Source organism: Nerophis ophidion, linkage group LG21 (assembly GCF_033978795.1).
Source record: "Nerophis ophidion isolate RoL-2023_Sa linkage group LG21, RoL_Noph_v1.0, whole genome shotgun sequence".
NCBI lineage: Eukaryota > Metazoa > Chordata > Actinopteri > Syngnathiformes > Syngnathidae > Nerophis > Nerophis ophidion.
Genome location: NC_084631.1, coordinates 38,392,331 through 38,413,415, shown reverse-complemented (window position 1 = coordinate 38,413,415; position 21,085 = coordinate 38,392,331). Strand labels below are relative to the sequence as shown.

The 21,085-nt window shown below is 40.9% G+C and overlaps 1 protein-coding gene and 1 long non-coding RNA gene across 2 annotated transcripts in view; both read right to left on the bottom strand.

The window, feature by feature from the left end:
• Positions 1–7,452: 7,452 nt before the first annotated feature.
• LOC133540081 (cholecystokinin-like) lies at positions 7,453–18,688 on the bottom strand. The gene is made up of 4 exons (XM_061882569.1): positions 17,055–18,688; positions 15,774–15,888; positions 15,585–15,710; positions 7,453–7,800 (listed from the first exon to the last, which is right to left on the bottom strand). The coding sequence occupies exons 1-4, from the start codon at positions 17,316–17,318 to the stop codon at positions 7,661–7,663; spliced, it is 645 nt and encodes a 214-aa protein (XP_061738553.1). The 5' UTR covers positions 17,319–18,688; the 3' UTR covers positions 7,453–7,660.
• A 1,404-nt stretch (positions 18,689–20,092) lies between these two features.
• LOC133539495 (uncharacterized) overlaps positions 20,093–21,085 on the bottom strand; it is an 8,702-nt gene continuing 7,709 nt past the window's right edge. Inside the window, exon 3 of the long non-coding RNA XR_009803404.1 lies at positions 20,093–20,626. This is a non-coding gene — a long non-coding RNA (uncharacterized LOC133539495). The remainder of the gene's footprint in view (positions 20,627–21,085) is intronic.

The window sequence follows — 21,085 nt, the reverse complement described above, 5'->3', positions numbered from 1 at the left end:
GTCAATAACATCAACAAAACTCACCTTTGTGCATTCACGCACAACGTTAAAAGTTTGGTGGACAAAAAGAGACAAAACAGGGGTGACATAAAACACGTCCTAGAAAGTCGGAGAAAGTTATACATGTAAACAAACTAGGGTGAGTTCAAGGACCGCCAAAATTAGTAGGACAAAGCTGCGTTCGACAAATACTTGAATCAGTGAAGCATTTTTAATATAAACAGTGTGCTTTATTGCAATTAGGGAGGTTTGTGTCATGTTTGTCCTTCTACAGCAGGGGTGTCCAAACTTTTTCCACAGAGGGCCGCACGGAAAAATTTAAGCATGCGAGCCCCATTTTGATATTTTTAATTTTCAAACCATATATGGATTTTTTTTTTATCCTTAGGGCATAGAGGGTTTCAGTCACTAAAACGTTAAAAATAAGTCAAATTATTATTTTTTTTTTAATTCATGCTTACAGTAAATCTCTATAACAACTTGAGGTTGATATAAAGTAAAATAAATAAGGTTTTATGCCTTTTCTGTCAAAGTCAACTTACTTTTTATAGTAAAATTGAAATATGCACTATTTAGATAGATAGATAGATAGATAGATAGATAGATAGATAGATAGATAGATAATACTTTATTGATTCCTTCAGGAAAGTTCCTTTATTTAGCAATTAAAGCCCTCAAAGATCAATAATGCAAGACACCATTGATTTTGATTATTTAATATTTTTGAGTAATCACAGTGAAAAGTTAAATCAAATCCTACTAAATATATTTGAAATCCGAAAGGTTCCCCACTCATAAAGTGATGCATTTTTATTAGTTATTTTTTTACTTTTAACAATAACATTTCAAGACGAACTTCCAATTTATCTGTTGATTTTAAGTTTGAACTATTATTTAGTTTGTTTTATGCTCTTTTGTCAAAACTTTGATGTTTTTATATGGCAACCACACAACATATGCAATATTTTTTCCACATAAAACATTTTAAAGTGATAATTTTTAAGTAATAATTCATTATAACATAGATTTATTTTTTTTGAGCAATGGAAAAAAAGAAAATAAAGACTAAAGGGAAAAATACTGCCTGCATGGCAGCTTTGTGTCGACATTGCCAATTTTTTCTCATTAGATTTCACCTCATTCCACTTTTTTTTAATGTTTTTTTAAATTTTTGCAATACTATCAATTTTGCCATTTTTGCAGAATGTGTGGCGGGCCGCTAAACGATTAACTGGGGGCCCCCGGGCCGCACTTTGGACACCCCTGTAAACAAACTAGGGTGAGTTCAAGGACCGCCAAAATTAGTAAGAAAAAACGGCGCTCGCCAAAGACTCGAATCAGTGAAGCATGCTTAATACAAACAGTGTGCTTTATAACAATTAGGGAGGTTTGTGTCATGTTTGTCCTTCAGAAACCATATTAAAACAAAACATGTTTCCCCCCCCCTGTCATTTTTTTCCATTTTTTATACTTTTTGAAAAAGTTCCAAAGGGCCACTAGGGCGGCGCTAAAGAGCCGCATGCGGCTCTAGAGCCTTGGGTTGCCGACCCCGCAGTAGAGGAACACGCATCAGAAACTTTCCACATGAGATTTCAGCTGCAAATGAGGTCAATTTGAACATTGGATGGATAGAATGAATTCCAGGGAGTTCAAAAGACTGATTTGGCAACAGCGGCTTTAAGACTTGACATTGAAAGGCTAGGGAGTTCAACGTGATTTAATTGTACTTTTTTTAATTGTCGAGTTTTAAAATAAGTGACTTTTTAAAAATAAACAAGCATAATAAAACTTTGTACATTGTACACCCAACACACACGCACACACACACACACACACACAGTAAAGTTTTTCAGTGTCACCGCTTAAAAAGCACAAAGTTTGACACAAGTCCCTTATGGCTACTTCAGACTGTCACATCTTAACCTATTCCTCATTCTCCTGCCAGACCCAGCACACACGCACACACACACACACAAACACGCACACGCACAAATCTTATTCTTCCCCAAAGGCATCCCGAGCCACTTCTCTGAATAATTCACCGAGACTGCTTTGTTCATCGATCCCTCTTGATGCATGCTTCTGACACACACACGCACACACACACACACACACGCACACACCTTTCACTTAACTCACAAGCACATTAACCACCATGTTCATTTTTAGGACCTTTATAGCTGCGGCTGTAGTCAGCGTCTTTTTTTACATCTCCATGTACACTTCATGCCTACCTGCTCTTTCAGTACACCAGACACACACACACACACACACACCCACACACACACACACACACACACACACACCTTATTGCTCCTAAAGATGGCGCAGTCCCTTCGACGCTACTCCTGAACATCCTGAAGTGCTGACCTTCATCCGTGTGCCTTTTTTTTCTCCAACACATCGGCCAGAACCCACCTGGGATCTGTTCAACTGGTGTCAGGTGACGTGACAAGAAAAAACTTTCAGCGCCGCCGACTTCCTGTTGGACAACACCCAGGCGGCGGCGCGGACGTCTATTTTTCAAACGAGTCCTTACACGCACAGCAGGAGGTCACCGTGGAGTTGACCTCCAGCAAGGCCGGACAATGTTCAGCACATTACTCCTGCATTATGTCACCCACAAACCCAAGTTCTTTTGATGACACAATAGCTGATTTTAAATTATCACCCAGAACAGAATAGGTATTTTGGAATTTATTCCAAAGCTTTGGGGAGACCAACCTAAAAAAACAATACATTCAATTCGGGTCGCCTAGTTGATCTGAAAACCTTACGGAAGCGCTGTCTTCTTCAATATTTCCCTCACCCCCACCCACCGGAAAGAATACACCTGTCTATTGTCCTCCAAAGCTGGGCACAGGAAGAGATAAGAAGGGAGTAATGCTACACCTTACATTCATCAAGCCAAAGTTAACATACACAGTTTACTAGCGGACAAACAGAAAGAGAACAAATGGAAAAACACTATCTGTTTTCAAATATGACTATAGAAAGAAATAACTCTTAAATATGTATATATATATATATATATATGTATATATATATATATATATATATATATATATATATATATATATATATATATATCTTAAATATGGATGTATGTAGATATCTATGTCCGTCAAAACCAAAGCACTGTCATTGGTTTAGCAGGGTGCTTCCTGCATGATCGCGCTCAAAAAGAAATGAAAAAAGCAAGTTTCTGGAAAACATTTTCATTTCAGCAGTGAAAATGTGCAAATGTCATGATAATTGGAACGGTGCAGCGGGAGGAGGAGACAGGGACGTGGTTAGCTCGAAATAAACAAAGCTTTGTGAAGTGTATACTTACCATATTTCATGGAATTGCCGCCAGGGCGCTAATTAATTTAAAACCTCCTCTCACTCCGGCGGTTACCAAAGGCATGCGGTAAAGGCAAGCATGCGCTTATTATTTTAAAACCTCTTCTCACTCCGGCACTTACCAAAGGCATGCGGTAAATTTAGGCCGGTGCTTATAAATTTGAGTGTGATGTAAGGATACCATCATGAAAAGCACATTTAATTAAAAAAAATGTTATCATGGTCTTACTTTTACTTATAAATGAAGTCCATGCGCCGCTCCTACTGATCAAAAGCATTGATGACTTGTTTATAGAAGTCTTCCTTATCTTTCTTCAGTTTTAAAAGTATGTCTCGATGGAGATCTTCCTTTATTACCTCCTGCTTCGATTGAAAGTCCAGTTTAGAAAACTGTTTTATTTTAGATATGTAATCCTCCATGTTAAAAGTGTAAGCGAGAGGAAAAAATAAACAATCGCTGCTCACTCTTGCTGCTTGTTGTCACTTCTTCTGCAGCCGAGTAGTCGCAAGAAGGATCACTAGCGCCCTCTACCACCAGGAGGCTAGAGTGTTTTAATGACTCATATTTGACTCACGCAGCTACGGTGTATTAATAAAACATAGCTGCTTACTGTTCTTTTTAGCATATTCAATAGCTTGGACCTTAAATCCTACTGAATAGCTCTTAATCTTCTTCCCTTTATGCGATTTCAAATTATTGAAATCAGCCTCCTCCATTTTGAAAATGATGACGGGTGAAGTGTCACTCGTGACGTGACGAGTTTGACCCGGCGGAAATTCTAGACATGCGCTAACTGGGTGTGAGTTTTCCTTGCCCTTATGTGGGCTCTACTGAGGATGTCATTGTGGTTTGTTTTGTGGTTTGTGCAGCTCTTTGAGATACTAGTGATTTAGGGCTATATAAATAATCATTGATTGATTGATTGATTAATAAAAATAATATTTTGCGAAACGAGTTAGACCCAGCGTTAATCCTGAGCCGGCGCTAATGCTAAGCATGTGCTAATTATTTTGACCCGGCAGTAACTCTAGGCAAACGCATACTATATACCCAGCGGCAATTCAAGGAAATACAGTAATCCAAATGAACATGGTGTAAATAAGTGTAGCAAGTATGTTACCAGGTGCGTGTTGAAATCCAGGCGGAAGTCCAGATAGGGCAAGGCAGGCTCAGAGGTCCAGGGAGAGGCGGGAGGTCAAGGGCTGGAGTGAGGCATCATGGTCCGAGGGCAGGCATGATGTTGAGATCCAGAGAGTCCGGAGGGGATCCAGGAAGACGAGACACACAGCTCGACAACGGGGAAGCTGGATGACGACACGACACAGGACACGATGGGGGGAAAACACAACAAGCTAGGAAGCACATAGGCAAGGAAAGCTGGAGACGTGATAAGGCTTACATGTATAAGTAGCTACGTTCTGGCACTGGAACGCGAGACGCGCTGGCTTATGAAGGCAGGTCTCTCATCAATGTCAGGTGTGTTGATTGCAGACCATAGCCGGAGAGGAATGTCCCCTGGTGTGCTCAGCAGAGTGAGAGGCGGCAGGTGTGCCATCAGTCACAAAAATAAGAATAATTAAAGCTGCAAGCAGCGATGGACAGGACCGCTTTGGATGCTGCCCCAGCAACCCAAGCCCAGATAAGCGGTAGAAGATGGATGGATGGATTGTTACACAGAGCAAAAGTGCAAAAGTGGTATACACATGTGTTATACATCAGTCTCATAGTAATAACAGTTGTAAAGTGGCTTGGGCATTTTATAAGGAAGCCTTGGTGCCGCCATTTTGAGACTCTAATGCATGGTGAAAGGAATGCAGTTGTTGTATTGAAGTGGGAATAGCAAACTTCCTGTTGATTTTAGTTGGGGGCGGTCAGTGTATGAAATATAAGTCTCAGTGATACCTACATTGAGGTTTTTGTTTCATGTGTGTATGACAGTCCTACAGTTTTGTCTGAGCAGAAAGCCACCATTTTGTGACAACAGCAGCAGCGAAATGGTTCTTTGCGGGCTCAACAAATCCAAACCCTCTTTAACTTTTAATCAGAAGGGTTCAATCTCTCTTCTGTGCTTATTTGAAGGCAAAACGACAAACGGCCTCAGAGGAGATAATGTTTGAAATAAAGCGACATTTTTTAGCCAACTTTTGTATTGAAGTGGGAATAGGAAACTTCCTGTTGATTTTGGCCGGGAGGTCTCAGTGGATGATAGGTCTAACTGAGACCTACGTAGTAGTTTTTGTTCATGTTTCTATGACATTCCTACTGGAAGTTACAGACAGTTTTGTCTGTGTTTTCTTTCTAAAGGGGGCTAGAGCGCAATTTTGAGTTTTGGGTTTGTTGGTTTTTTTATTAGATCGCAATTTTCACCAGTCCTGATGTGTGTGTCAAATTTGGTGAGTTTTGAAGCATGTTAAGGGGGTCAAATTACAGCTCAGAGAGGCTGCAGTTTAATAACAAAGAATAATAATAATAAAACCTTGGAAATTCAAAAGGGTCCTCTGTCCCAAAGGGACATCGGTTCCTAATTTTCATCTTAGAAGTCTTTTATAGAGTAAGGAGGCAAAGTTAGTAACGTAAACTTGATTTTGAGACTAATGGGGAGAAATGAGTTTCAATTAGTATATCGCTTTTATAGATAAGAGTTACTCAAATAAATCCCCCAAAAATAAAGAATTTAAGCAGAAGCATGCAACATTTTCAAATCATACGCTGTAAAAATTGTCCTATTATATTCACAGTAAATTATCGTACTATAATTGCATCACTTTCACAATTATATTTTAGTCATTTCCTGAGCAATAAAACTTACAGATGTAGCGACCAACCGTAGTTACTGACAGTGGTTTTATGAATTGTCCCTGAACCCATGTGATGATATCCTTTACACACTAATGCCGGATTTTGATGCAGTACCGCCTGAGGGATCGAAAGTCCGTAATATCATTGGTTACGTGCAGGGATTTCTTTAGATTATCTAAACTTTTTGATGATTGGATGGACAGTAGATGGTAAAATCCCTAAATTCCTTGCAATAGCTCTTTGAGAAATGTTCTAAAACCGTTCGACAATTTGCTTACAAATTGGTGACCATCACCCCATCCTTGTTTGTGAATTACTTGGCATTTCATGGAAGCTGCTTTTATACCCAATCATGGCACCCACCTGTTCCCAATTAGCCTGCACACCTGTGGGATGTTCCAAATAAGTGTTGTGATGAGCAGTTCTCAACTTTATCAGTATTTATTGCCACCTTTCTCAACTTCTTTGTCACGTGTTGCTGGCATCAAAATCTAAAGTTAATGATTATTTGCACACACAAAAATGTTTATCAGTTTGAACATCAATAAGAGAAGTGGGAAGTGAATTATATTTATATAGCGCTTTTCTCTAGTGACTCAAAGTGCTTTACATAGTGAAACCCAATATCTATGTTACATTTAAACCAGTGTGGGGGGGCACTGGGAGCAGGTGGGTAAAGTGTCTTGCTCAAGGACACGACGGCAGTGGCTAAGATGGCGTACGCGGGAATCGAACCTGCAACCCTCAAGTTGCAGGTTCAACCAACCGAGCTATACCGCCCCATATGTTGTCTTTGTATCATATTCAACTGAATATTGCACACACAAAAATGTTTATCAGTTTGAACATCAAATAAGTGAAGTGTGAAGTGAATTATATTTATATAGCGCTTTTCTCTAGTGACTCAAAGTGCTTTACATAGTGAAACCCAATATCTATGTTACATTTAAACCAGTGTGGGGGGCACTGGGAGCAGGTGGGTAAAGTGTCTTGCTCAAGGACACGACGGCAGTGGCTAAGATGGCGTATGCGGGAATCGAACCTGCAACCCTCAAGTTGCAGGTTCAACCAACCGAGCTATACCGCCCCATATGTTGTCTTTGTAGCATATTCAACTGAATATGGGTTGAAAAAGGTTTGCAAATCATTGTATTCCGTTTATATTTACATCAAACACAATTTCCCAACTCATATGGAAACGGGGTTTGTAAAAAGATGGCGGGACAGAACGAAGGCATGCTTGGGGCGGCCATCTGCCTCGACCAGATGTGTTGAAACAAGGAGTCAGAAGAAAAAAATGTCACATATTTGTTGACATTTTCATGTTTTATTCGTCTATAAGTACCCTGCCACCACATTTCTCTTTTCCACTCCAAACCACAAGTTGGTGACAGAGTGACCCAAAAAATTGGCGTATTATTCATATTGCATTTGACGGTACATTAAAAAAAAAACAAAAGTACAAGCCAAACTCCTCATAAATACTTTAGTCTTGAGAAGGGCACAGTGTAGTTTTTAGGAGGAGTACTCGTACTCTTCTGCACTGCGCTTGCCGAAGTCCATCCAGCCCAAGTAGTCGCCCCCGTCTGCTCGCCGCTGGTTGGCGATGCTCACGCCGCCGCCTCTGCTGCTGGATGAGTTTCTACGCACCGAACCTGAGAGGAAGAAGACGTGATGAAGGTGCCGCATTGCCTTTAAAACACCGTGTGCAGATCTTGGCGGACTCAATGTCCAGCATACAGTAGAATGTTCACATTTCGATCAGCATTCGTGTTCATTCCCATTCTGAGTCGATTCATCCTTTTCAGAATTGGGTTTTTAAAACGATACTTAGGCCAGTTCCGTGTTTTCTCATTGCATGCATAGCGGACAAGTGGAGCTTTAGAAACCTGTTTTGTTATTATTTACATACCAAATAATATATTGCATGAATGGGTTGAGTAATCAATCAATCAATCAAAAAATGTTTACTTATATAGCCCTAAATCACTAGTGTCTCAAAGGGCTGCACAAACCACTACGACATCCTCGGTAGCCCACATAAGGACAAGGAAAACTCACACCCAGTGGGACGTCGGTGACAATGATGACTATGAGAACCTTGGAGAGGAGGAAAGCAATGGATGTCCAGCAGGTCTAACATGATACTGTGAAAGTTCAATCCATAATGGATCCAACACAGTCGCGAGAGTCCAGTCCAAAGCGGATCCAACAAAGCAGCGAGAGTCCCGTTCACAGCGGGGGCCAGCAAGAAACCATCCCAAGCGCAGGCGGATCAGCAGCGCAGAGATGTCCCCAGCCGATACACAGGTGAACAGTACATGTCCACCGGATCGGACCGGACCCCCTCCACAAGGGAGAGTGGGACATAGGAGAAAAAGAAAAGAAACGGCAGATCAACTGGTCTAAAAAGGGGAGTCTATTTAAAGGCTAGAGTATACAAATGAGTTTTGAGGTGAGACTTAAATGCTTCTACTGAGGTAGCATCTCGAACTGTTACTGGGAGGGCATTCCAGAGTACTGGAGCCCGAACGGAAAACGCTCTATAGCCCACAGACTTTTTTTGGGCTTTGGGAATCACTAATAGGCCGGAGTCTTTTGAACGCAGATTTCTTGCCTGGACATACGGTACAATACAATCGGCAAGATAGGATGGAGCTAGACCGTGTAGTATTTTATACGTAAGTAGTAAAACCTTAAAGTCACATTTTAAGTGCACAGGAAGCCAGTGCAGGTGAGCCAGTATAGGTATATATGTATGTATATATGTATATAAAGGTATATACAGTATAGGTATATATGTATGTATATATGTATATAAAGGTATGTACAGTACAGGCGTAATATGATTAAACTTCCTTGTTCTTGTCAAAAGTCTAGCAGCCGCATTTTGTACCAACTGTAATCTTTTAATGCTAGACATGGGGAGACCCGAAAATAATACGTTACAGTAATCGAGACGAGACGTAACAAACGCATGGATAATGACTCGGCGCCTTTAGTGGACAAAATGGAGCGAATTTTAGCGATATTACGGAGATGAAAGAAGGCCGTTTTAGTAACGCTTTTAATGTGTGCCTCAAAGGAGAGAGTTGGGTCGAAGATAATACCCAGATTCTTTACAGAGTCGCCTTGTTTAATTGTTTGGTTGTCAAATGTTAAATAGAGGTCGGTGTCTAGCCGGACCGATAATCAGCATTTCCGTTTTTTTGGCGTAATGAATCATTTCTGAACTCAATCAGCACCCAACAATTGAAATCTTATATAAACTGTAAAGCAGGGGTCACCAACCTTTTTGAAACCAAGAGCTGTTCTTGGGTACTGATTAATGCGAAGAGCTCCCAGTTTGATACACACTTAAATAAATTGCCAGAAATAGCCAATTCGCTCAATTTACCTTTAACTCTATGTTATTATTAATAATTAACTGTATTTATTTTGTGGAAACACTGATCATCTTAATGATTTCTCACAATAAATATACATTTTTGATGACATGTTTTAAATAGGTTAAAATCCAATCTGCACTTTGTTAGAATTTATAACAAATTGGACCAAGCGATATTTCTAACAAAGACAAATTATTATTTCTTCCGGTAAGAATGTCGGAGAGACATGAAACAAAATCATCTATGTAGGTCTCACTTAGACCTACATTTTAATAATTTACATCCTTTAGCAAAAATCAACAGGAAGTTGGCAATTACCCCTTCAAAACAAAAGTTTTGAAGGGGTAAGAAATAGCCATTTGCTCAATTTAACTTTAACTCTATGTTATTATTAATAGTTAATGATATTCATCTTTGTGGAGGAGTTCAAGTACCTATGAGTCTTGTTCACGAGTGAGGGAAGAGTGGATGGTGAGATCGACAGCTGATCGGTGCGGCGTCTTCAGTAATGCGGAAGTTGTACCGATCCGTTGTGGTGAGCAACTGGAAAGCAACTGAGAGACTTATTGAAAAATAAAACAATATTGTAACCCTGAAACAGGCTCTCATGTCGGTGCTTGGTGGTCGGAAAAACCCCAGGAGGGCAAGCCCCTCACTAACCAATAGTAAATAAATAACTTCCTACCATTAACGCAACTTCTTAAACAGGTGCGGTAGAAAACGGATGGATGGATTAAAAATGCACGAGAATGTTTTATATTTTGAACATTATTTTTAACACTGTGATTACAAGTGGAATTATTCATTACTTATCGTGTTAAGCATTGTCAGCTCAGATTTATCCGAGAGCCAGACGCAGTCATCAAAAGAGCCACATCTGGCTCTAGAGCCATAGGTTCCCTACCCCTGAACTAGGCGATGCGAATTGAATGTGGTTTTTTTTTAGGTTGGTCTCTCCAAAGCTTTGGAATAAATTGCAAAATACCTATTCTGTTCTGGGTTATCATTTAAAATCAGCTTATGTGTCATCAAAAGAACTTGGGATTGACCAGCAACTTAAATTCCCTCGGAGGAACATTTGGTCCGAACGCAACAGTACACACACACACTACACTGTGTGTGTGTGTACCTATGTGATGGCTGATTGTTACCACTCCACTGTGTAGGACTGCTCACAACATTAGGTACACACACACACACACACACACACACACACTCATTACAGTGTTTGTGCCTAATGTGATGGCTGATTGTTACCACTCCACCGTGTAGGACTGCTCACAACATTAGGTACACACAGTGCGTTTAGAAGTAAAAGTGTATTGTTGTGGTTACTAATGACAAAATTACATCAGAACACACTTTTCCGAAAAGTGTGTTCAGATTCCAGTCGGCTCATCTTTATTTATATTTCTTTTATGGTGAGAGAAGCAGCATTGCATTTCTGCGCGTGGAGAGATGCTGCTTTCCACCTCGCCACATCCTCCTACACAACACACACACACACGCACACACACACACACACACACACACACACACACACGTTGCTGAGAATATTGCCGGCAAAAGACTCGACAACGACACCTCCCACACCAAAACATGCAAAGCGAACAGCAAAGAACATGACTCCCTTCACACACACACACTCACACACACACACACGCACACACACACTCAGGAGACACACGTCAATCTAACCTTTGACATGTGATGTTATTCAAGTACAGCAAAGTTGTAACACAGGAGACTAACATAATTAACATAACATAATGTAACATAACATAATAAAACATAATATAACAAAATATAACATAACATGATATAACATAACATAATACAACATAACATAATATAACAAAACATAAGAAAATAACAATTTGATACAACATTACATAAAATAACATAACATAAAAAAAATATAAAATAACATAATATAACATGATATAACATAGCATGATATAACAAAAAAAATTACCAAAATATAACATAACATAATACAACTTAACATAATATAACATACTATAATACAACAGAACATAATATAACAGAACATAACACAACAGAACACAACACAACAGAACATAATACAAGAACATAATACAACAGAACATAACACAACAGAACACAACACAACAGAACATAATACAAGAACATAATACAGCAGAACATAACGTAACATAATAGACACATAACATAATAGACAAATAACATAAGACAACAGAACACAAAATAACAAGACATAATATAACAAAACATAACATAATACAATATAACATATCATGATATAACATCTGCAATGAGGTGGCGACTTGTCCAGGGTGTACCCCGCCTTCCGCCCGATTGTAGCTGAGATAGGCGCCAGCGCCCCCCGCAACCCCAAAAGGGAATAAGCGGTAGAAAATGGATGGATGGATGGATGATATAACATAACATAATACAACATAACATAATATAACAAAACATAATAACAAAACATAACATAACATGATATAACATAACATAATACAACATAACATAATACATCAGAACATAATATAACAAAAAAATAATATAACAAAATATAACATAACATGATATAACATAACAAAATGCAACATAACATAATATAATACAACATTACATAATATAACAGAACATAATATAACAGAACATAACACAACAGAACATAATACAACAGAACATAACATAACATAATAGACACATGCAAACCCCGTTTCCATATGAGTTGGGAAATTGTGTTGGATGTAAATATAAACAGAATACATCCATCCATCCATTTCCTACCGCTTATTCCCTTTTGGGGTCACGGGGGGCCAGAAGGCAGGGTACACCCTGGACTTCCTTTTCAACCCATATTCAGTTGAATATGCTACAAAGACAACATATTTGATGTTCAAACTCATAAACTTTTTTTTTTGCAAATAATCATTAACTTTAGAATTTGATGCCAGCAACACATGACAAAGAAGTTGGGAAAGGTGGCAATAAATACTGATAAAGTTGAGGAATGCTCATCAAACACTTATTTGGAACATCCCACAGGTGTGCAGGCTAATTCGGAACAGGTGGGTTCCATGATTGGGTATAAAAACAGCTTCCATGAAATGCTAAGTAATTCACAAACAAGGATGGGGTGAGGGTCACCACTTTGTAAGCAAATTGTTGAACAGTTTTAGAACAACATTTCTCAACGAGCTATTGCAAGGAATTTAGGGATTTTACCATCTACGGTCCGTAAAATCATCAAAAGGTTCAGAGAATCTGGAGAAATCACTGCACGTAAGCAATGATATTACGGACCTTTGATTGCTCAGGCGGTACTGCATCAAAACCGACATCAGTGTGTAAAGGATATCACCGCATGGGCTCAGGAACACTTCATAAAACCACTGTCAGTAACTACAGTTGGTCACTACATCTGTAAGTGCAAGTTAAAACTCTACTATGCAAAGCCAAAGCCATTTATCAACAATATCCTGAAATGCCGCCGGCTTGGCTGGGCTCATCTAAGATGGACTGATGCAAAGTGGAGAAGTGTTCTGTGGTCTGACCAGTCCACATTTCAAATTATATTTGGAAACAAAGGACATGGTGTCCTCCGGAACAAAAAGGAAAATAACCATCCGGATTGTTATAGGCGCAAAATGTAAAAGCCAGCATCTGTGATGATATGGGGGTGTATTAGTGCCCAAGGCATGGGTAACTTATACATCTGTGAAGGCACCATTAATGCTGAATGGTCCATACAGGTTTTTGGAACAACATATTTTTTTCATCCAAGCAACGTTATCATGGACGCCCCTGCTTATTTCAGCGAGACAAGTGTACAACGGGGTGGCTTCGTAGTAAAAGAGTGCGGGTACTTTCCTGGCTCGCCTGCAGTCCAGACCTGTCTTCCATGGAAAATGTGTGGCGCATTATGAAGCGTAAAATACGACAGCGGAGACCCCGGACTGTTGAACGACTGAAGCTCTACATAAAACAAGAATAGGAAAGAATTCCACTTTCAAAACTTCAACAATTACTTTCCTCAGTTCCCAAACGCTTATTGAGTGTTGTTAAAAGAAAAGGTGATGTAACACAGTGGTGAACATGCCCTTTCCCAACTACTTTGGCACGTGTTGCAACCATGAAATTCTAAGTTAATTATTCTTTGCAAAAAAAAAATAAGGTATGAGTTTGAACATCAAATATGTTGTCTTTGTAGCATATTCAACTGAATATGGGTTGAAAAGGATTTGCAAATCATTGTATTCTGTTTATATTTACATCTAACACAATTTCCCAACTCATATGGAAACAGGGTTTGTATTTCTAACTTTTATAAATGCTTTTCTTTTTCAACCAAAAAAAATGTATATATACACATTTTTGTTTGTTAAAAGTAAAGCACATATTCATATATAAAAAATGTTTTATGAACAACTTGCCTTAATTAAAAAAAAAACATATGACTTTTTTTGGAGCAAGGACAATTAGATCTCTACAAATATTGTTTTAACCCCAAAAAAAAAAAATTGGATAAAAACTTCTTAAAGCAAACCATGAATCTCCACATACTATTTCGCTATTTTTCCTCTAATTAGAGTTGTCAAAGTAAACAAGTTAACTCATGTGATTAATTACAAAACATTATCGTATTAATCATGTATTTACACAGGTTAATCGCACAATTGATTGTGCAATTTATTTTCCATGAAAATATATTCAAATATTATTTTTTTCATGTTTTCTAAAAACTATTAAATGAAGTGATTTTATTTGTTTAAATGTGTAACACAAAAATCCACCATTTCTATTTTTGTTTGAACAGAATGTAGTTGACTACGCTTCTTGGCAAAATACCGTATTCCGTTGAATTGCCGCCGGGGCGCTAATTAATTTAAAACCTCTTCTCACTCCGGCGTTTACCAAAGGCATGCGGTAAATTTAGGCCTGCGCTTATAAATTTGGTTGTGATGTAAGGATACCATCATGAAAAGCACATTTAATAAAACAAACGTTATTATGGTCTTACCTTTACTTATAAATCAAGTCCATGCGCAGCTCCTTCTGATCAAAAGCATCGATAACTTGTTTATAGAAGTCTTCCTTATCTTTCTTCAGTTTTAAAAGTCTCTCTGTCTCGATGGAGATCTTCCTTTATTACCTCCTGCTTCGATTGAAAGTCCAGTTTAGAAAACTGTTTTTTTTTTAGATATGTAATCCTCCATGTTAAAAGTGCAAGCGAGAGGAAAAAATAAACGATCGCTGCTCACTCTTGCTGCTTGTTGTCACTTTTTCTGTAGCCGAGTAGTCGCAAGAAGGATCACTAACGCCCTCTACCACCAGGAGGTGTTATTGACTCATATTTGACACACGCAGCTATGGTATATTAATAAAACATAGCTGCTTACTGTTCTTTTAGCATATTCAATAGCTTGGACCTTAAATCCTACTGAATAGCTCTGAGTCTTCTTCCCTTTATGTGATTTCAAATGATTGAAATCAGCCTCCTCCATTTGAAAATGATGACAGGTGAAGTGTCACTCGTGACGTGACGAGTTTGACCCGGTGGAAATTCTAGACGCGCTAATAAAAATAAAATTTTGCGAAACGAGTTAGACCCGGCAGTAATTCTAGGCAGTCGCACACTATATACCCGGCGACAATTCAAGAACATACGGTAATTTTGAACCCGTGTTTAAATCTCAAAATCTTGCGCCGCGGACGTTTAGAACCTCGGCCGTTAGATGCGCTATTTTTTTTTTTTTTTGCTGATGGCAAGCGGCGAAAAAAAATCCCGGATTTTCATGAAGTGAGAGCGAGAAAGAAAAGCAGCGAGTGGCCGGAAGACACGGACACACTCGGAAACCACAAAAGCTTTCCAGAGCCACTAATTCATTTTACAAACTGCCTGTGCTGCCACTCATTAGTCAGATTGAAGGAGGAGGGGGCTGAGGGTCTCACACAAGAGCACTTGTCTCCTTCAAGGCGACACACACACACACACACACACACACACACACACACACACACACACACACACACACACACACACACACACACACCTTTCCTGGAGGAGATGAGTCTTGCCAGGAGCTGGCTGAGGTTAGCCCGAGACTCGGCATCCTCCTGGGGGGCAGAGCGGCCGTGTCGCAGGTGAGCCTCCTCCAAGGTGTGGCCTTCCAAGAGTGCTGCTCCACACAGAAAGCAGATGTTACTAATTTAAAGTCCCACTGGTGGGAATGTCGGGGTACCTTCTCGAGAAGGGGAACGTTGGTCCTGGTCTTGGCCATGAGAGGAGAAGGGCAGCCCCAAAGAGCTTGAACATAAGACAACCAGCACCACACACACACTCAGCCCTGCGGACATCTGCAACACACACAAGTTCATTCTAACACTGAAGAACATCTGGGGCTCAATATTCTCTCTGAAATCTGAAATGAAATGTAAATATTGTTATCATTGGCACTTCATGTACCGTATTTCCTTGAATTGCCGCCGGGTATATAGCCCGCCTAGAATTACTGCCGGGTCAAACTCGTTTCGCAAAATAATTAGCGCATGCTTAGCATTACCGCCAGCTCAGAATCAAACTTGTTTCGCAAAATATTATTTTTATTAGCGCATGTCTCGAATTTCCGCCGGGTCAAACTCGTCACGTCACGAGTGACACTTCACCTGTCATCATTTTCAAAAAGGAGGAGGCTGATTTCAATCATTTGAAATCGCATAAAGGGAAGAAGAGCTATTCAGTAGGATTTAAGGTCCAAGCTATTGAATATGCTAAAAAGAACAGTAAGCAGCTATGTTTTATTAATATACCGTAGCCGCGTGTGTCAAATATGAGTCATTAAATGACTCCCGCCTCCTGGTGGTAGAGGGCGCTAGTGACCCTTCTTGCGACTACTCGGCTGCAGAAGAAGTGACAACAAGCAGCGTTCGTTTATTTTTTCCTCTCGCTTGCACTTTTAACATGGAGGATTACATATCTAAAATAAAACAGTTTTCTAAACTGGACTTTCAATCAAAGTAGGAGGTAATAAAGGAAGATCTCCATCGAGACAGAGAGACTTTTAAAACTGAAGAAAGATAAGGAAGACTTCTATAAACAAGTTATTGATGCTTTTGATCAGAAGGAGCTGCGCATGGACTTCATTTATAAGTCAAGGTAAGACCATAATAATGTTTTTTTTTATTAAATGTGCTTTTCATGATGGTATCCTTACATCACACTCGAATTCATAAGCGCAGGCCTAAATTTACCGCATGCCTTTGGTGAGCGCCGGAGTGAGAAGAGGTTTTAAATTAATTAGCGCCCCGGCGGCAATTCAAGTAAATACGGTACATTCTTGAAAAAACATCATCATACATAAAGTAGTCAAGAAGGATGCTCTGTAGAAATCACATTACAGTAGAAAAATAATAGCAATAATTAAATTTTTGAAGTTAAAAAAAATATTCTAAATAATGCATTTTTTTTTAAGTAAACTTGAATCAAGGAGAAATAATAAAGGAAACAAAAAAGGTTTTCCTACCTTGAGAGAAGATGGTTGTTGCGTTGAAGGGAGTGTGTGAGGATGGAGACTTCTATGCCGACTGGGAAGGATGCTCCTTTTATACTGTCCCTCTCTGTGTGCGTGCGTGTGTGTGTGTGTGTGTGTGTGTGTGTGTGTGTGTGTGTGTGTGTGTGTGTGTGTGTGTGTCATCCCCTGCATGAAAAGTACAGGTGAGTGATATTGAGGAAGGCCAGCTTGTGTTTGAGTAAAAGTTGTGTTCCTGACATAAGAAATCCCACACATCTTCCAAATGCCACCCTGATATCAAATGCCACCCTGATATCGCCCTCCATGCTGTCTCGCAGGAAGAAGTGGCCACGATCGATCACCCTCTGGCAACAAATCATTCAGGCCTAATCGATGATATTGATGAAGTGCAGCCACTTAATGTTTGTATTAGCAAAGCAGACAAGCAGGATTAGCCGCTTGTGTCCTGTCCAGATGGTCCACACTTTGGTATCAGCTTGTGTCCTGTCCAGATAGTCCACACTTTAGTATCAGCGTAGTGTGGTATCAACTTGTCTCCTGTCCAGATAGTCCACACTTTAGTAGCAGCGTGGTGTGTATCAGCTTGTGTCCTGTCCAGATGGTCCACAGTTTGGTATCAGTGTAGTGTGGTATCAATTTGTCCCCTGTCCAGATAGTCCACACTTTGGTATCAGCGTAATGTGGTATCAGCTTGTGTCCTGTCCAGATATTCCACACTTTGGTATCAGCGTGGTGAGGTATCAGCTTGTGTCCTCTCCAGATAGAGCACAGTCTGGGATCAGCGTGGTGTGGTATCAGCTTGTGTCCTGTCCAGAGAGTCCACATTTTGGTATCAGCTTGTGTCCTGTCCAGATAGTCCACACTTAAGTATCAGCATGGTGTGGTATCAGTTTGTGTCCTGTCCAGACAGTCCACACTTAAGTATCAGCATGGTGTGGTATCAGCTTGTGTCCTGTCCACATAGTCCACACTTTGGTATCAGCGTGGTGTGGTATCAGCTGTGTCCTGTCCAGATGGTCCACACTTTGGTATCAGCTTGTGTCCTGTCCAGATAGTCCACACTTTAGTATCAGCATGGTGTGGTATCAGCTTGTGTCCTGTCCAGATAGTCCACACTTTGGTATCAGCTTGTGTCCTGTCCAGGTGGTCCACACTTTGGTATCAGCGTGGTGTCCTGTCCAGGTGGTCCACACTTTGGTATCAGCGTGGTGTGGTATCAGCTTGTGTCCAGTCCAGAGAGTCCACACTTTAGTATCAGCGTGGTGTGGTATCAGCTTGTGTCCTGTCCAGATAGTCCACACTTTGGTATCAGCTTGTGTCCTGTCCAGGTGGTCCACACTTTGGTATCAGCGTGGTGTCCTGTCCAGGTGGTCCACACTTTGGTATCAGCGTGGTGTGGTATCAGCTTGTGTCCAGTCCAGAGAGTCCACATTTGGGTACCAGCTTGTGTCCTGTCCAGGTGGTCCACACTTTGGTATCAGCTTGTGTCCTGTCCAGATAGTCCACACTTTAGTATCAGCGTGGTGTGGTATCAGCTTGTGTCCTGTCCAGATAGTCCACACTTTGGTATCAGCTTGTGTCCTGACCAGGTGGTCCACACTTTGGTATCAGCGTGGTGTGGTATCTGCTTGTGTCCAGTCCAGAGAGTCCACATTTTGGTACCAGCTTGTGTCCTGTCCAGATAGTCCACACTTTGGTATCAGCGTGGTGTGGTATCAGCTTGTGTCCTGTCCAGATAGTCCACACTTTAGTATCAGCGTGGTGTGGTATCAGCTTGTGTCCTGTCCAGATAGTCCACACTTTAGTATCAGCTTGTGTCCTGTCCAGGTGGTCCACACTTTGGTATCAGCGTGGTGTGGTATCAGCTTGTGTCCAGTCCAGAGAGTCCACACTTTAGTATCAGCGTGATGTGGTATCAGCTTGTGTCCTGTCCAGATAGTCCACACTTTGGTATCAGCGTGGTGTCCTGTCCAGGTGGTCCACACTTTGGTATCAGCGTGGTGTGGTATCAGCTTGTGTCCAGTCCAGAGAGTCCACATTTGGGTACCAGCTTGTGTCCTGTCCAGGTGGTCCACACTTTGGTATCAGCCTGTGTCCTGTCCAGATAATCCACACTTTAGTATCAGCGTGGTGTGGTATCAGCTTGTGTCCTGTCCAGGTGGTCCACACTTTGGTATCAGCGTGGTGTGGTATCAGCTTGTGTACTGTCCAGAGAGTCCACATTTTGGTATCAGCTTGTGTCCTGTCCAGATAGTCCACACTTAAAAATCAGCATGGTGTGGTATCAGCTTGTGTCCTGTCCAGATAGTCCACACTTCAGTATCAGCGTGGTGTGGTATCAGCTTGTGTCCTGTCCAGATAGTCCACACTTTGGTACCAGCTTGTGTCCTGTCCAGATAGTCCACACTTTGGTATCAGCGTGGTGTGGTATCAGCTTGTGTCCCGTCCAGAGAGTCCACATTTTGGTACCAGCTTGTGTCCTGTCCAGATAGTCCACACTGTGGTATCAGCGTGGTGTGGTATCAGCTTGTGTCCTGTCCAGATAGTCCACACTTTAGTATCAGCTTGTGTCCTGTCCAGATACTACACCAAGCTGGTACCAAAGTGTGGACTATCTGGACAGGACACAAGCTGGTACCAAAGTGTGGACTCTCTGGACTGTACACAAGCTGATACCACACCACGCTGATACCAAAGTGTGGACCACCTGGACAGGACACAAGCTGATACCAAAGTGTGGACTATCTGGACAGGACACAAGCTGATACCACACCATGCTGATACCAAAGTGTGGACTATCTGGACATTAAAGTGTGGACTATCAGCTTGTGTCCTGTCCAGATAGTCCACACTTTGGTATCAGCTTGTGTCCTGTCCAGATGGTCCACACTTTGGTATCAGTGTAGTGTGGTATCAGCTTGTGTCCTGTCCAGATAGTCCACACTTTGGCATCAGCGTGGTGTGGTATCAGCTTGTGTCCTGTCCAGATAGTCCACACTTTAGTATCAGCATGGTGTAGTATCAGCCTGCGTCCTGTCCAGATAGTCCACACTTTAGTATCAGCGTGGTGTGGTATCAGCTTGTGTCCTGTCCAGATGGTCCACATTTTGGTATCAGCATAGTGTGGTATCAACTTGTCTCCTGTCCAGATAGTCCACACTTTAGTAGCAGCGTGGTGTAATATCAGCTTGTGTCCTGTCCAGATAGTCCACACTTTAGTATCAGCGTGGTGTAGTATCAGCCTGTGTCCTGTCCAGATAGTCCACACTTTAGTATCAACTTGTGTCCTGTCCGAAGAGTCCACACTTTGGTATCGGCGTCCTGTGGTATCAGCTTGTGTCCTGTCCAGAGAGTCCACATTTTAGTATCAGCTTGTGTCCTGTCCAAAGAGTCCACACTTTGGTATCGGCGTACTGTGGGATCAGCTTGTGTCCTGTCCAGAGAGTCCACATTTTGGTATCAGCTTGTGTCCTGTCCAAATAGTCCCCACTTTAGTATCAGCGTGATGTGGTATCAGCTTGTGTCCTGTCCAGATGATCCACACTTTGGTATCAGCTTATGTCCTGTCCAGATAGTCCACACTTTGATATCAGAACATCAAGAACAATATTTTATTACTACAAAAATGCAAAAAGTGAAAAAAAAAAGTGAGAAAACTTACAACGCATTATGCAGCTGTAACTTTATAGAGAACCACACCCAAAGTGTGGCCGCTAATGCATCACTGCTCTACTAAGTTGACTACTTTGCTCTAATCTTCTAACTTGTGTGACTAAGTCTCATGGAAAGTAGTCTGCAACAAGCAGGAGAGGAAAACATGCTTCTATTCCTATAGCTCGCTAACAGATGGCTGGCTGTTCCAGACTGAATGTTCACACTGAGCACCACACATGTCCTCCTTCTTAAGACCTCCACCTTCCACTCAATGTTCACACTGAGCACCATCATCAATCAATCAATCAATCAATCAATCAATGTTTATTTATATAGCCCCAAATCACAAATGTCTCAAAGGACTGCAC

Coding starts and splice junctions, on each gene's coding strand:
- LOC133540081 (XM_061882569.1), bottom strand. CDS start 17,318: ATGTGTGGGATTTCTTATGTCAGGAACACAACTTTTACTCAAACACAA. Junction 15,711..15,773: donor ACGTTCCCCTTCTCGAGAAG/GTACCCCGACAT, acceptor TGTGTGGAGCAG/CACTCTTGGAAGGCCACACC. Junction 7,801..15,584: donor ACTCATCTCCTCCAGGAAAG/GTGTGTGTGTGT, acceptor TCTTCCTCTCAG/GTTCGGTGCGTAGAAACTCA.